The 16,357-nt window shown below is 36.1% G+C and overlaps 1 protein-coding gene across 1 annotated transcript in view; it reads left to right on the top strand.

The window, feature by feature from the left end:
- The window catches only part of UBE2K (ubiquitin conjugating enzyme E2 K), a 69,799-nt gene extending 57,658 nt beyond the window's left edge, over positions 1–12,141 (top strand). Inside the window, exons 5-7 of the mRNA XM_028088057.2 lie at positions 7,220–7,319; positions 11,429–11,557; positions 11,868–12,141. Coding sequence (XP_027943858.1) covers positions 7,220–7,319; positions 11,429–11,557; positions 11,868–11,942 — 304 coding nt within the window. The 3' untranslated portion in view covers positions 11,943–12,141. The remainder of the gene's footprint in view (positions 1–7,219; positions 7,320–11,428; positions 11,558–11,867) is intronic.
- Positions 12,142–16,357: the final 4,216 nt, after the last annotated feature.

Here is a 16,357-nt window from a genome sequence, read left to right as displayed (position 1 = left end):
TCTCAGAGTTGTAAGAAAGGAGTACCTTTGTAAAGTGATGTCTTCATTTGCATAGCACTTTACAGTGCTTTAACATGTTTTGTCTGATTTGATTTTAGCAGCAGAGTGTTTTAAGAATTCTTACCCTGGAGCCATTAAGTTCAAATCCTAACTGCCATTTACTAAACTGTGGTCTTGAGGAAATTACCTAGCCTTTGTGCCTTAGTGTCCTCATCTCACAAGATGGGGTTAATACTTCATAGGGCTGTTAAAAGGATTAAATGAATTGTTTTATGTAATTTTCTTAGAATAGAGCCTGGTATATTCTAATAATATGAATGGAAAAAAACTAAGACAAGAAGTATATAAAAAAGTTATCAGAGTGGGTGAAAACAGTAATAAGCTATGTGTTTGATTTAAGAAAGGGAAAGGATGGAACTTGAACATGAACAAGGTGAAACAAAATGACAACATTTAGTGTTTGGGTGATTTGGTTTATTTAGTAATTGGATAAACAGACAAGAATTGTTGGTTTGGTTTTGCTTTTCCATTCTAATAGCACATCTGAGTAAAGCCTCCTCCCTCAGATCATCTCTTGGGGTCTAGTTTCTTGATCTGTATTCCATACCCTTAAACACGGAATAGTGTGAAATAGAACTAATTTTATTCTGTCATTCTTTTAATTTGTGACTTTTCACAATTTGTGGGCCTCAGTGTTTTTATCCATAAATTTATTTCAGAGGCCCCTTATAATAGTTCGATCATTCAGTGATACTAATGAATATTTGCAGACGTTGTACTTCTTTCACTTGGTTTCTGGGACATTAGTTCTTTTATTCTCCCCTTTTCTGTGCCCATTCCCAGATTTCTTAACTAGTTCCTCCTTGTTTCTAGCAGCTTTGCACATGAGAGTACCTCGGGGCTAAGTCTTTATCTCTGCTACTTTTCATCTATACTCACTTTCCTGGTATGCTCATCTGATTTTAGAACTTCACTTTTTAAATACCAGCAACTCATAAGTTTATCTTTCTTGGACTCCACACTCATATGCTGCTGCCTGCTTAACATCTGTACTTCAATATGTATGTAGTAGACATTTAAAACATGTTGAAAACTGAACTGATACTCCCCTAACCCCAAACCTGCATCACCCCATCTAAGCTGTTGGCAACTACATTGTTGCAGTTGCTCTGGCCAAAACCTCATCATGATCCTTGGTTCTTGTTTCTCTGGTACCCTGTACCCTGTTTGCAAATCTTATTAGTGAAACTTCCAAAATCTTATCAGCAGTTTTCATTTACTACTACCTGGCCCAAATCGCATTACCTCTTCCCTGGATGATTACTGTAGCCTGTCTCCCTGCTTCTGACTTTGTCCTACTCAGCAATTCTCAGAGAATGATACTCTCCTCCCTGCTCCCCTCCTCCCCACATCCATCCCTTTTTAAAAACAAATACAGCTCCAGACTAAAATTTTCCACTGACTCCCCTTTTTGTTCAGAGTTAAGCCAGCAGTACTGCTACTTCTGATTATCTCCCTATAGACAGTTGAAAAATTATGGTATATATGTAGAGAGAGAACTTGGCACTTTTGTACTGAAACAGTTGTCAACTGTTCCCATTTCCTTAGGCAGATGTGAAATAGCTGAATTTAGCCTCATTTCATATCTATGTAATTGAAATATTTTAAAATGTCAAAGACACGTCAGATAAAAATAGGTGAGATTAGGTATGCATGGATATCCTAAGCCCCCCCCCCCCCAATTTATTGAGGTATAATTGACAGTCAGTGGATATTCATGTTTACTTAGGCTTCAGAGCTGGAATTTGGTAAAGAAAACTAGAGGATAGTAATCTTCAGAAAAATAAGTTGAATAAACATTGAATAATTTGGGATAGGTGTGCTAGAAAACTCTTGGTCTTTTGTTAATACATACGGCGGTTTACCTTTAATATTTAACAACTGTATGTTAGTATGGTTTATTAACTCCACACTCCAGTGTATTCTATGTGGAAACTATTTTCTGATGTTTTTCCACTGACACCTATTATGACTATAGGTGTCTATTTACCTGGGGAAATAGAAGAAAATGACTACACATAAAAATTGCACTCAGTGATACTGCCCTTTTAAAAGACATGAATAGGCATTAAGAGAATACCTATGTGGTTGATAAGCAGTGCTCAGCATCATTAGTTATTAGGGAGATGCAAATTAAAATTACAATTAGATACTGCTACATACTTATAAATAGTTGTCATGCATTGATGGTAGGAATGTGGTTCAACTACTCAACCAGCAGTATCTACCAGAGCTAAACGTACACCTTTGATAGGGCCTAGCAGTTCCACCTCTAGGTCTATATCCAAGAGAAATGAATGCATATGTCCCCCAAAAGACTTGTACAAAAATACTCATAGCACATTTATTCAGTAACCCAAATGTCTATTAACAAGAAAATGGATATATGATGGAATAATTGTACAGTGAAACACTACATAGTAGTTTAAAAAAAAAAAAAGCATATTGGGCGCCTGGGTGGTTCAGTCATTAAGCGTCTACCTTTGGCTCAGGTCATGATCCCAGGGTCCTGGGATCAAGTCCCACATCGGGCTCCCTGCTCAGCGGGAAGCCTGCTTCTCCCTCTCCCACTCCCCCTGCTTGTGTTCCTGTTCTCACTGTCTCTCTCTGTCAAATAAATAAATAAAATCTTAAAAAAAAAAAAACATATTGACACAAACAGCATGGATAATTCTCACAGACATGTTGAGTGACCAAAGCAGACACAAAGAAGCACATACTGTATGATTCTGTTCTTACAAAATTCAAAATGAGCCAAAACTGGGGCGCAGTCAGTTAAGCATCTGCCTTCAGCTCAGGTCATGATCTCAGGGTCCTGGGATGGAGTTCCGCATTGGGCTCCCTGCTCAGCGGGGAGTCTGCTTCTCCTTCTGCCCCTCTCCTCATGCTCTCTCTCTCTGTTCTCTCTCTCTCTCTCTCTCAAATAAAGAAGCCTAAACTAATTTATGGTGATAGAAATTAGGACAGTGGTGGGGGTATGTGAGGGTTGTGAAAGGGAGTTGCAAGAGTGAAGTTTTTTTTGAGTGCTGGAAATACTCTAAATTTTGATCTATGTGTTGGTTACGTGGGTATATACATATACAAAAATTCATCCACATGTATAGCATTTAACTCTGCTTATTATATTTTAATAAAAAATTATAACAGAAAAGCTGCCATACTCTTTAAGTAGCAGTCAGTGTTTTGAATAAACATCAATTATATTGATCGTCTTCTGAAGACCCTTAACAGAAAGTTAGTCAACAGTATTGACGATTCACATAGCTATTGTATGTTTTGGAGACCCTTCTGAGTCTGTATGCATGAATATTTATTTAGCCATCTTAACTGTGTTAAATATTGAGATCTGGGCAAAATTAATTTACTGAGGATAGATTTATAAGGTACATCATCCATTAACTATTAAAATTAGCTGACATTTTGAAATTTCATATTCCTATTTGCCTGTTAGGGTTTGTTTTTTACACTGAATCCTAAAAAATCTCAGTGCATTATGAATTTAGTCAGTACTATGTAAAAAGAACAATAAATGGAATGAAAGATTATATTTTTACTTGTATACTTTTTCACATTACTAAATTTAGATTTAAAAATTAATGTAGATCAGTCAGCATACATGTTTAAAAAATTTTTTTTTCTAAGATTTTATTTATTTGAGAGAGCATGAGCGGGTGTGGGGGAGAAAGGGAGAGGCAGGCTCTCCGCTGAGCAGGGAGTTTGACATGGGGCTCAATCCCAGGACCCTGGGATCATGACCTGAGCCGAAGGCAGATGCTTAACCAACTGAGCCACCCAGGCACCCCCCAAAATGTACACATTTCTTTACACTATCAAAGATGTTGTAATTGCTATAGTATTTAGAGCCAGAAAACTAGGTTATGTTTTATTTCTTTATTTTTTTAGCTTACTTATTTTTTAAAATAATTTTTTATTGTTATGTTAATCACCATACATTACATCATTAGTTTTTGATGTAGTGTTCCATGATTCTAGGTTATGTTTTAATAATAATTTTACTACATCTGATTATTAAAACAGTGTCACTGTTTACCATTAATTTTTTGTCCAGCTTAAAACTTTGCATTTAGGGATTTTTTTTTCCTCTAGCATTTTAAAAAAATTCATTCATTCATTCATTCATTCATTCATTCATTCATTTTTACCTGCACCCACTCTTACTTTTGTTTGTTTTTTTTTTAAGGGGGGCTGCAGAGGGAGAGAGAGAATTTTATGCAGACTCCATGCCCAGCGCGGAGCCCAACATGGGGATGGATCTCACAACCCTGAGATCATGACCTGAGCCAAAATCAAGAGTCAGACACTTAACCAACTAAATGAGTTTTATGTTTTTTTTAATTGAGGTATAGTTGACATGCAATATTAATTCCAGGTGTCATTTAGATTTCTTTTTAGCCAACTAATTCTTTTTTTTTTTTAAATACCTCCCCCAACATTTCATTATGAAAAATTTGAAGCATGCAGAAAACATAACTTTTTCTCATTGAGATTATTATGAATCAAATCTAAGATTTTTCCTTTCATATTGAGAGCAACCTGTCCCTTGCAAAATGTTCATCTTTAGGTCCTTAGTTTCTGATTTTTGAAGTTGTAAATCTGAGGTCTATAATAGTTTGTGTCCTCCCAATAAAGACTGTAAGTAAAACAAATGAAATAAAATAAAACTGTAAATAAAAGAAGTAGAAAGTATTTATAATAAAAACTTACAAATCTTTAAGGGAAGAACTCCTGACTTTAAAAAAAGTTTTTTAGGGGTGCCTGGGTGGCTCCGTCGTTGGGCGTCTGCCTTCGGCTCGGGTCGTGATCCCAGGGTCCTGGGATCGAGCCCTGCATCAGGCTCCCTGCTCGGCGGGAGGCCTGCTTCTCACTCTCCCCCTGCTTGTGTTCCCTCACTCACTGTGTTTCTCTCTGTCAGATAAATAAATAAAATCTTAAAAAAAAAAAAAAAAGAGGGAATACAAGCAGGGGGAGTGGGAGAGGGAGAACAGGATCCCTCAGGTGCCCTAAAAAAAATAAATCTTAAAAAAATAAAAAATAAAGTTTTTTTAAGGACTCCTGGGTGGTTCAGTCGGTTAAGCGTCTGCCTTCGGCTCAGGTCATGATCCCAGGGTCCTGGGATTGAGTCCCGCATTGGGTTCCTTGCTCAGCAGGGAGCCTGCTTTGCCCTCTGCCTGCTGCTCTCCCTGTTGCTCTCCCTGCTCTCTCTCTCTATGACAAATCTTTTAAAAATAATAAGTTTTTTATATTGTAAAATATATGACATAAAATTTATCATCTTGGTTTTTTTAATTGACATATAACGTGGATATCTTCACTGTTTCAAGTAAGTGTATAGATGAGTATTACTAAGTATATTCACATTGTTATGCTACCAGTCTCCAGGACTTTATTTTTTTAGAGCAGTTCTAGATTCATAGCAAAATTGAGAGGAAGGTACCAAAATTTCCCATATACTCCCTGTCCCTACATATACATAGCCTCCCCTATAATCAGCATCCTCTGTCAGAATGGTACATTTGTTAAAGCTGAGGAACCTGCATTGACCTATCTCAGTCACCCAGAGTCCTTAGTTTATATTATGGTTCACTCTTGGTGTTGTCCATTCTATACATTTGAACAAGTGTATGATGACATGTATCCATCATTGTGGTATACAGAGTATTTTCACTCCCCTAAAAGTCCTCTGTGCCCTCTTCATCCTTCTACCCTGTCCCCTCCCACCTTTTCATCTTTCAAAACTGAAACCATACCTATTAAACAATAACTTCCTGTTTTTCTCACCCTCCAACCAGTGACAACCACCATTCTACTTTCTGTCTCTATGAATTTGGCTTTTCTAGGTACCTCATGAATCATAGTATTTATCTTTTTATTCCTGGCTTCACTTAACATAATGTCATCAGGACTCATCCATGTTGTAGCATGTGTCTGATTTATCTTCCTTTGTAAGGCTGAATAATATTCCAATGTATGTATATACCATATTTTATTCATTCATGGGTTGATGGAAGTGAGTTACTTCTACCTTCTGGCTATTGTGAATAATCCTTGTATAAACATGGGTGTACAAATATCTGAGTCCTTGATTTCACTTATTTTGGATATGTACCTCCCTACAAGTGGAATTGTTGGATCATATGGTAATTCTGTGTTTAAGTTTTTTGAAGAATTGCTATACTGTTTTCTGTAATTGTTCATTTTGCATTCCCACCAACTGTGCATAAGGGTTCCAATGACTCTGCATCTTCACCAACAACTGTTATTTTTTGTTTTGATAGTAGCCATCCTAATGGATGTGAGGTAGTATCTCATTGTTTGATTTGTTTCCCTAATGATTGATATTAAGCATCTTTTCATGTGCTTATCAGATATTTGTATATCTTCTGGAGAAATGTCTGTTCAAGTCCTTTCTTATTTTTTAATTGGGTTTTTATTGTTGAGTTATAGGAGTTCTTTATATATTCCAGACATTAACCCTTTATCAGATCCATAATTTGCAAATATTTTCTCCCATTCTCTGGACTGCCTTTCACTCTGTTAATTTTTATCCTTTGCATGGGAGATTTTTCTCTACACAGTTAACTTTGATATAGTTAGACCAATTTCTCTATTTTTTCTGTTGTTGCCTGCACTTTCTGTGTCCTATCCAAGAAATCATTGTCAACTCCAGTGTCATGAAGCTTTCAGATAAATACTTGCTTTATATAGATGCATGGATTAAGTGATATATTTTAAGCAAATAACTTGCTCTAGTCAGAATGTTATGGAATGATTTCACACTTTCTTGAAAGTAAGAAATATTTGCTTGATGGTATTTTACATGTTTTTGGGATGGCACTGAAAGAAAGTTGTATATACTAGTTTATCACTTTATGTGTAGAGAAATGGATAAAAAGTCAATGAGTAAAGCTGACCAGAAGGATACAACAATAAGAAAAGCAAGTCCAGTTCAGGATGGTTTGACTTGTCTGAAAAAAAATATGATAGATATATAAATTTCTATAAATTACATGATTAAGATAAAATCTAGATTTTTTTTTTTTAGCTCCAGTAGTTTTTATATTTTATTCAGAAAACATCCACTTTGCTTTTGTCATGCAGCATGTTCTTAACTGCGATATTTTCCTGTTTTGATTTTTAGGGCAGCAGCAATGACTCTCCGCACGGTATTATTGTCATTGCAAGCCCTATTGGCAGCTGCAGAACCAGATGATCCACAGGATGCAGTAGTAGCAAATCAGGTAAGATGGCTGCTTTTGAAAGACGTCCTTATGTTTACCTATGAGTCTCTACTACTGTAATGGTTTGCAGTATTAACACATGTGCGTGGTTCTATTGAAACTAAATTTGGAAGTGGTTTTCTTTCTTGTGGTAAGATTATTTTGTCAGCTGTCATAGTAAAAACTTTATTGATTTTTAATATACTAATTTAATTGGATATATGATAGATGGTTTTTAAAAAAAACTAACGGAAATTTTCAAACACACAGTGTCAAAAGATTTATATAGTGAACACCCATATTCCTACCTACATAGGGATTCTGTGATTGAGATTTTACTATACCTGCTTAATCGTGTGTGTATCTATCTATCCCTCCATTTAGTGATAATTCCTTCCTGGTGATAATTTTTTGTAACTATAAATTTAAATGTATTTGCATGTTATAAAAATAAAGATAAACATATACATATTTTACACTAGTTACGGAACAACAATGAACGGTCAGTCGATCCCTTTTTCACTTTTAAGAGAACTGAAATCTGGGGCGCCTGGGTGGCTCAGTCGTTAAGCGTCTGCCTTTGGCTCAGGTCATGATCCCAGGGTGCTGGGATCGAGCCCCACATCGGGCTCCCTGCTCGGCAGGAAGCCTGCTTCTCCCTCTCCCACTCCCCCTGCTTGTGTTCCCTCTCTCGCTGTGTCTCTCTCTGTCAAATAAATAAATAAAATCTTTTAAAAAAGAACTGAAATCTGAGTGCTCAAAACACGGGCCACTCTACTGCAGCTATGGCTTTTATGTGCACAGAAAACAAAATGCCTGAGAAGCCATTCGACTTTTTTTCTTTTCTTCAAGTAGCACTCTCCTTGGAGGATCACAGTTCTGAGGTTCAGGTTGTAAAACATTTGCTCCATGTTCTCCCCCACCTGATGATAATTTTAACCAGCTCCGGCTGTGGCTGAAATGGCATGGTAAAAGTTACGAAGGATCTTAAAATTGCCAAATGGAATAAATATTTTTCACTTCTGATCTGATCTCCAAGGCAGAGGTCAGCAAATTATAGCTAGACTTACTATTTTTGTAAATAATGTTTTATTGGAATACAGCCACATCCATTTGTTTACCTTCCAGCCACAAGTGGCAGGGTTGAGTAGTTGCAACAAAAACGGTATGGTCTGAAAGCTTGAAATAATTATTATCTGGTCCTGTGAGAAAGTTTGCCTCAACCCCTATTCTAAGCCATTAGGATTTACTGAGCCTTTTTTTCCCCCACCCCGACCTAGAATTTTTTTCTTCTCTTGACTTCTGAGATACTACTCTGTTCTCATCTTGGTAGTTGTAGTTGTTCCTTCATAGTTCCTACAATTTCTCTTCTTCCTCCTTTTAAATAGAGTTCCTTGGTTTAGACATTGTTCCTTTTATTTTCCATTACATATGGTCACTTGGATGATCGTATCCACACTGATATTATCACCTGTAAATTGAGAAAATGTTTAGGCTTGACTTCTCCCTGAGCCCAAGAGCCTATTCAGAACTGGATAGTTCTAGGGGCGCCTGGGTGACTCAGTTGTTAAGCATGTGCCTTCGGCTCAGGTCAGGATCCCAGGGTCCTGGGATCGAGCCCCACATTGGGCTCCCTGCTCAGCGGGAAGCCTGCTTCTTCCTCTCCCACTCCCCCTGCTTGTGTTCCTGCTCTCACTCTCCATCAAATAAATAAATAAAAATCTTTAAAAAAAAAAAAAGGAAAGAAAAGAACTGGATAGTTCTTTATGAATGTTTCATGGATACCTCAGCACAACATTCCCATACTGAAGATAGAATCTTAAATCCTATGAACTTGTCCATCCTTATGTGATACCATCATCAGCTTAGTTAAATATCCAAGCCACAGAGTTGGAATTCTCTATGCCTCCTTTTCTCTTGGTGGTTCCATTCCCAGTATCTCTGTCATACTTCTCTGATTTGCCTTAGTTCACATTTTAAAAAACTTCTCAGGCGCCTGGGTGGCTCAGTCGGTTAGGCGTCTCCCTTTGGCTTAGGTCATGATCTCAGGGTCCTGGGATCGAGTCCCACAACGGGCTCTCTGCTCAGCGGGAGTCTGCTTCTCCCTGTCACTATCCCTCTGTACTCTCCCTCTCAAATCTTAAAAAAAAAAAAAAAATTCTCAATTCAACTACTCTGATAGCTGTCCCTTCCTCGATCTCCTCCTCATCCCATCTTCTGCATTGATACCAGTGAACTTTTTAAAGTACAAATCTTACTTTATCTTACTACTAAAAATCTATTAGAAGCTCTGCTTTTGGGGGTGCCTGGGTGGCTCAGTTGTTAAGCGTCTGCCTTCAGCTCAGGTCATTATCCCAGGGTCCTGGGATCGAGCCCCGCATCAGACTCCCTGCTTGGCGGGAAGCTGCTTCTCCCTCTCCCACCCCCTCTGCTTGTGTTCCCTCTCTCGCTGTGTCTCTCTCTGTCAAATAAATAAATAAAATCTTTTTTTTTTTTTTTAAAGAAGCTCTGCTATCACCTACTTGGTAAATCTAGATTCTTTCATTTATAGAGTCTTTCCATGGTTTGAACTGTCTACAAACCCAGCTTCATCTCCTAAATTTTTACTATTTCTTGGACTCCTGCATTTTCAAGATGGTGTTCATTTCTGCCAGTCATTTCACTCAATCTGCCATGTTTCCTCTGCCTGGTTCCTCTTAGTAAACCTATTCCTTTCCCTTGAAAAGCTGTTCACTCCTTATTTTATGTATATCTTTGTTAATACATTCTACTGTTGTTTGTTTCAGAGTGCTTAGAATTAGGGTTTTACATGCTGTATGTATGTACTGTTGATTTGCTTTTGGTAGTCAGAAACATGGCTTGAATCTCAGCTTTGATGTCCTGTGGAGTTCTGAGCCTCAAAAGGCTGAAGTTGGACTTAGAGCTTTCCTGTAGCTCCTCAAAGAGTTCAGTAATTTGACTTCCTTGTTAGAAATTAAGGTAGAAACTAGATTTATCATTTTAATATATAATAGAAGCTGATCAGTCTTAAAATATTCAATACATGTGCTTTTAAAAGAAATATTAAAGTGAATTGAACAATTATTTTAAATTTATACTTCATTTGTTAAGTAATATTGGTTCCAGAGTATTTAAGAATGAATTTATCTCTTTCTAATGAGAATGGGAAGTCTTACCTTTTAAAAGTACTATATGGTGAGTTCATAAACATCTCAAAAGATGCTATAAATTGAGACTGCTTATCGAGGGACTCCTGAGTGGCTCAGTTGGTTAAGTGTCTGCCTTCGGCACAGGTCATGATCCCAGCATCCTGGGATCGAGTCCCGTATCGGGCTCCCTGCTTGGTGAGCCTCCTTCTCCCTCTCCCTCTACCTGCAGCTCTCCCTACTTGTGCGCTCTCTGACAAAAAAATAAATAAAATCTTAAAAAAAAAGAAACTCCATGTTGAGTCAGTGGAGCATGTGACTCTTGATCTCAGGGTTGTAAGTTTGAGCCCCATGATGGGTGTAGAGATTACTTAAAAATCTTTTTTTTTTCCTTTAAGTAGGCTCCATGCCCAACATGGGGCCTGAACTCAAAACACTGAGAATAAGAGTTGCTTGCTCTACCAACTGAGCGAGCCAGGTGCCCCCAAAATAAAATCTTTTTAAAAAGGCTTTGCACATGGTATTTTCTTAAATCATTGTATACGAATACAGTTCTAGCAAAGCAGCAAAGTCTAGTTGTATTTTTTTCTGAGCTGTGGTTAATACAAAAGTCTGTCACATTTGTTAGTTAATGTCCATACAATTTTAGAAGAAAACAATTTTGTTTGGTTGTATAATGTTTGACACTTTGCAGTGTTCAGAAACATGTCTGTACCTCACTTCAATTAGTATTAGTTTTCTGTTACTTATATCTATTGAAATTGGAGATTAAAGTTCATAAATATAATTGGTCTTTTTTTTTAGCCAACACGTGTGAATCACAGCTTCAGGTCGGACCTTTTTTCTTGAGTGACATACAGAAAGTTGAATCAATTACATTTTAAATGTAAATTACTTTTACTTAGAAAAAGCCAGTTCTTAGGTAATTACTATTGAATATTGTGACTGCATTGTCATGTCATTCAATTTGTTTCTTCATTGTAGTACAAACAAAATCCTGAAATGTTCAAACAGACAGCTCGACTTTGGGCACATGTGTATGCTGGAGCACCAGTTTCTAGTCCAGAATACACCAAAAAAATAGAAAACCTATGTGCTATGGGCTTTGATAGGGTAAGTACCAAAAGGCTTGCTTATTTTGATACATTGAGTTAAATTATTGCTGCAGATCCTTGGCTGACAAAAGTGGTTCAAAGATACTCTAAATCTAGTTTTTATAAACTTTCTTCTGTTACTACAATCAGTGATTCGTTTCTTTTCCTTTTGCTAATTCCAGTCATTGGTTTAGAGGCTTTTTATGCACTACAAATACAAGGCAACTTAAGAAAACAAGTGTGCTTTCTCAATATAAAGATAGTGCATGATTCAGTATTTTAAAAATATTTTGAGATTTGTTTTTTTTGTCCCCTTTTCTTCTCTACAGAATGCGGTAATAGTGGCCTTGTCTTCAAAATCATGGGATGTAGAGACTGCAACAGAATTGCTTCTGAGTAACTGAGGCATAGAGAAAGAGCTGCTGATATAGTCAAGCTTGCCCCTTCTTGAGGAGCATCAACATCTGTTATTTTTAGGATTCTGCATAGATTTCTTTTAAACTGGCATTCTTGCCTAATGATGTTATCTAGGCAACATTGGAGACTGAAAAAAATCCCTGCTCTGTAAATAAAGCTAATTAAACGTCTGTGTAAATTTAAAAAGGGGAAATACTTTAATTTTTTTTCTTAATAGTGTAAAAATTCTTTGAGCTAAGCTAAAACCATGGAAAAAACATGCTACTTTAGTGTTTAGCAGTGTACCAAGACTAGCAAGAGTTTGCTTCAGGATTTTGTTGAATAATTAAGATAATATTTTGAGTGTGTCAGGGCCATTCAAATTGTTGGTGTTGCATCACAGCTACCTTAACTGTTTTTAACATGGATCCTCTGTGCCTGTGAATTTACTTGCATGCTTGTACTTGACTTCTTAGGATGGGTAGCTGAAAAGACCACCATTTTAAGCATTTGAGAATTCTTAAATATGAGATTTATCCAGAATTGAAGATGGTGACCTATTCAGAGCCTTTTTGTCCTTGTCAACAGACTGGGACACCATATCTATTTTTCCCCCTCTTACCACACACAGCTAATATTCTAATAGTAAATTTCTCTATATTTGGTGGAGGAAAATGCCGAGGGGCAGTATCCCTTGCTCCATTTTTAGGTCGTCCATTTGGAATGTTTTGTTACAGTTCTTCACTCTTAAAACTTTCCTATGTGAGTAATAATGTAAAAATGGAGCTGCCAATTTTGTTCCTCTTGCAAAAACAGTAAATACTTAATGTTGTAGTATTCCCAAGATTTAATGAAAGAACCCAACTTAGTTTTTCAGTGAATTTGACATTTTTCTATTTTTAAACTGATGAAATTTTCTTTGAGAACTTGCAAGGATGCAATCAACTGTTGGCAGTTTTTTAGCCTAATTTTGGCTTTATAGAGATTGCTTTATCAGGTACTTTACAAGTCACTCTTGCTTGCATTTGCCCCTATTGACACATGAAAGCTGTGTGGTGTTTTACTGTACATACTTCAGATACACATAGGAATAGAAGTGTGTTATAAATCTAGCTTTCTTTATGATGTTTCTGATGAGAATTGAAAACTTTACCTTTTCTTGTACATAGTCAGACTTTCTATTCGTATTAAAGTTACATTTCATTCTAAGTTCAAAAGTTTGAAAATTATTAGTTTTGCAAGCTCAAACACTAATGTGACCATTTTATGAAGGCTGAAATGGATTTATGCAGACAGTTCTATACATAGAAACACAGTTCTTATTAAATTTTCAGGACCAATGCGAATAACAATGTAATGGAATGAGAATGAATTAAAGTAAGGCTGTATATTGAAAGTCATATTATAAAAGGTTTGCTTTCTTCAAGTGTTATTTATCCTAAATTATAATCATTAAGTGTTTGGAAAATAGTTTTGAACCATAAATTCAGCATAATTTCATTTGACTTCTCAATAATCTTAGAAGCAATAAAAGAACCATTATTAAATATATTGTAATGTTAAAGATGTGAAGGTTCTTCCAAAAACTTGTAAGGCTAATTAATAGTAAGCTCTTGTAGTTGATACTATTGCATACTAAACACAAGTTGCTATGTTTTTTTCCCCTATATGTTTGCTTAAGCATAAATTTCTTTATACAATCACCTCCTTTAATTGTTATAGTTTAGTTACTTTCTAAAGATGCCAAAGGAAACAAGATTTTTCTTTATTTATTTTAAATAGCTAAAACCTTGTACTTTTCTTTATATTTTGAAGTAAGGTTGGGATTGTATGAAATGTGGACAGTTTTGTTCCACCGTTGGTTAGAATTAATTCTTTTTCTTTTAGTGGAGGGTTGGCTTGGTAATATTTGGATTATTTTCAACATCAAACACATCTACCCAATTTGCTATTTGCCTGTATTATCAGGGTATATTTAATTGTCCTGTGGTTAGACAAGAGAGAATGAACTCAGAGGTTACTAAGGTCAAACATTACATACTTAGCTCTTGGAGGCAGCTATACCTTTATACCTTGCCTTTGATTTTTAAGCACATTAACCCCATAGGTAATCTCATCCAACTACAATTCAGTATCCTCAGTGCCCAGGAAATTGAAAAGTACAATATTTGGTAAAAGAGGTTTTCCATAATGCATTTTTCATTTCAAAAATATATTTACCTCATTTACATTAAATGTGATAATCCCTCTTTCCTTTCTGGTGCATTTCCCACTTTCCTTCTGTTTCTTGTTTTTCACTTCTCTACAGATAAATGTAGTTTTCCCAAACATAAAAATTAAGGCAATTGCTTTTTTTCCTCTGGTCTTAAGGGTTTGGGAAAAGGACACTAAAACACTAAAACTGCAGGTCTAGAGAAAAGGTACCCTGGTGGAAATTATTTTTATAATTCTCAATTTTTTGTGATTCATCAGTTGTGAAGGCCTCAAAAATTATGGTTAAATATATATATATTTAACATATATATATAAAATATTTAGGGCAGGCAGATTTGCTAGAGGTCGCTGATATTTCGGTAGGTTTTTATTATAATTGGGTCTATTTCCTGGGTATGTGCCCAACTTTTAAAAGGACAAATACTTAGCTGTATAGTAGAATTTCACTACAGATCATGAATGAATAGCAATTTGTTACCCAAGTAAGTATACAGTAGGTGGTATATCAGTATTTGAGAACTTTGTACTAAATTAGATTCTCTGAGTTGGCTCCCCCAAATATTTGGAATTGTGACTGTGGTTTACTTAAACACATAATACATTCAAGTATATATATGTTTGGATTCTGGGTATTTTGCTTTTGAGAAGAGTAATCTATGAAATGAAAGACTGACTTTTTTCTTTTTGGAAGTATTTCACATTTGTGATGGCGCTTAAAACTATGCAAAAATAATTTTTTAAAGTATAAGAAAGAATTGGCAGTTAAAGTGGATATTGCTTATTTATGCACTACAGAATGCAGCATATTGTGTTACTGTTTAGGCTGCTTATTAATAAGTTGATCGATGTGAAAAGCAGATCTTGGCTATAAGTGTATGCCTGATTTGAGCTTTTAAAACTCTGCAGCAAGGGTATGATAATGTTCCCACAGTACTTGTAGCGACACAGGAAATAAAGCATTTTTGTTGTTGTTTTAAAGATTTAAGATGGATTCGGGCAGGGAAGGGTTGGAGCCAGGTATACTTCCTTGTACATAGATGGAAACAATGTTTGGATATGATAAAGGAAGCTGTCCGTTTACAGTTAACTTTATTTCATGGACTTTTACAAAATGATGTATTAATCACTTTTTCTAGTTCAAGAAATTTCAATTCCAGGGTACAAACCATTGGTTTAAAAAATTTGCATTTCCATTCCTTTAGTACCAGTTTAAAATAAATGCTTAACATCAGCTGTTTGCTATCACTGGGGAAGAAGGCAACTTGAAGTATGTACTGATAAATAGCCTTTTTCCCAAATGTTACTTTCCTGCAGTGTCTAACATATAATGTCACATGTTCTGTTTGCACTGTTGCAATATGGATCAAAAATCTTGTGGCATAGGGATAGGGGAATGTTAGTCTCTCCCTTGTCCTGTTTGTTCTGTTACTGCTTTATTGGACTGATCTACCCTCATAAGCCTGTGATCGTCACCTAAATGTAAGTTGTGAATGTGTCACCTTTTGCTTGGTTATTTCAACCATGCTGCTATATATATAATCAGGTGTGGCACAGTTTATCAGTTTGGTTCTAGGGATGAGTGAATACAAATCATTGCACTGTGCTGTTAAACGATCCTTGTGTGCTTGCTGTTACCTACTTTTTACAGGCATCATAATAAAAGCTAGACTATTTCTTTGGGGGGAAAGAGACTTATTTAATGTAATTTAAAGACTTTTCCAATAGAAAATGAAATACTATTGAAAATAATAATCTATTTTTTAGCTTTCAGCAATTGATGGTGCTTTGTTGTGGTGTCTGCTGGAAGTCTACTGCCATTATAGGGATTCTCATTAACCTCACTGAGAAAGAACCTTGCTTGTTAGCTTCTCTAGATCTCTATTCTAAGCAATCTGTTAGTGATGATAAATTCTGTAGGAGGGTCTATTCTGAGCCATTAACTTCCTGTAAGGGGAAAATGGGAGGGTTACCAGAAAGACCATTGAAGTGGGGTGGGCTATGGGTGGAGGGTTGGGTATTTGTCTTGAGAATTAAAAACTACGAAACACTTTTGTACACAACTGATTTTTTAAAAAATAAACACATTTTTAAAGATGTTGAATTTTTTTTCCCCCCCTTACTGGGAATTCTTAAAAATAAATGCATGCATGTTTTCCCCTGAAAATGGTTTATATCTTCTTTCTGGGTATTCATCTAGGTAGGCGGTTAA

Source organism: Eumetopias jubatus, unplaced genomic scaffold (genome assembly GCF_037043125.1).
Source record: "Eumetopias jubatus isolate StellerSeaLion01/CBP00866 unplaced genomic scaffold, mEumJub1_p1.0 scaffold_2, whole genome shotgun sequence".
NCBI classification, from domain to species: Eukaryota; Metazoa; Chordata; class Mammalia; order Carnivora; family Otariidae; genus Eumetopias; species Eumetopias jubatus.
Note: the sequence above shows the minus strand (reverse complement) of the source record. Positions and strands in the feature narration are given on the sequence as shown.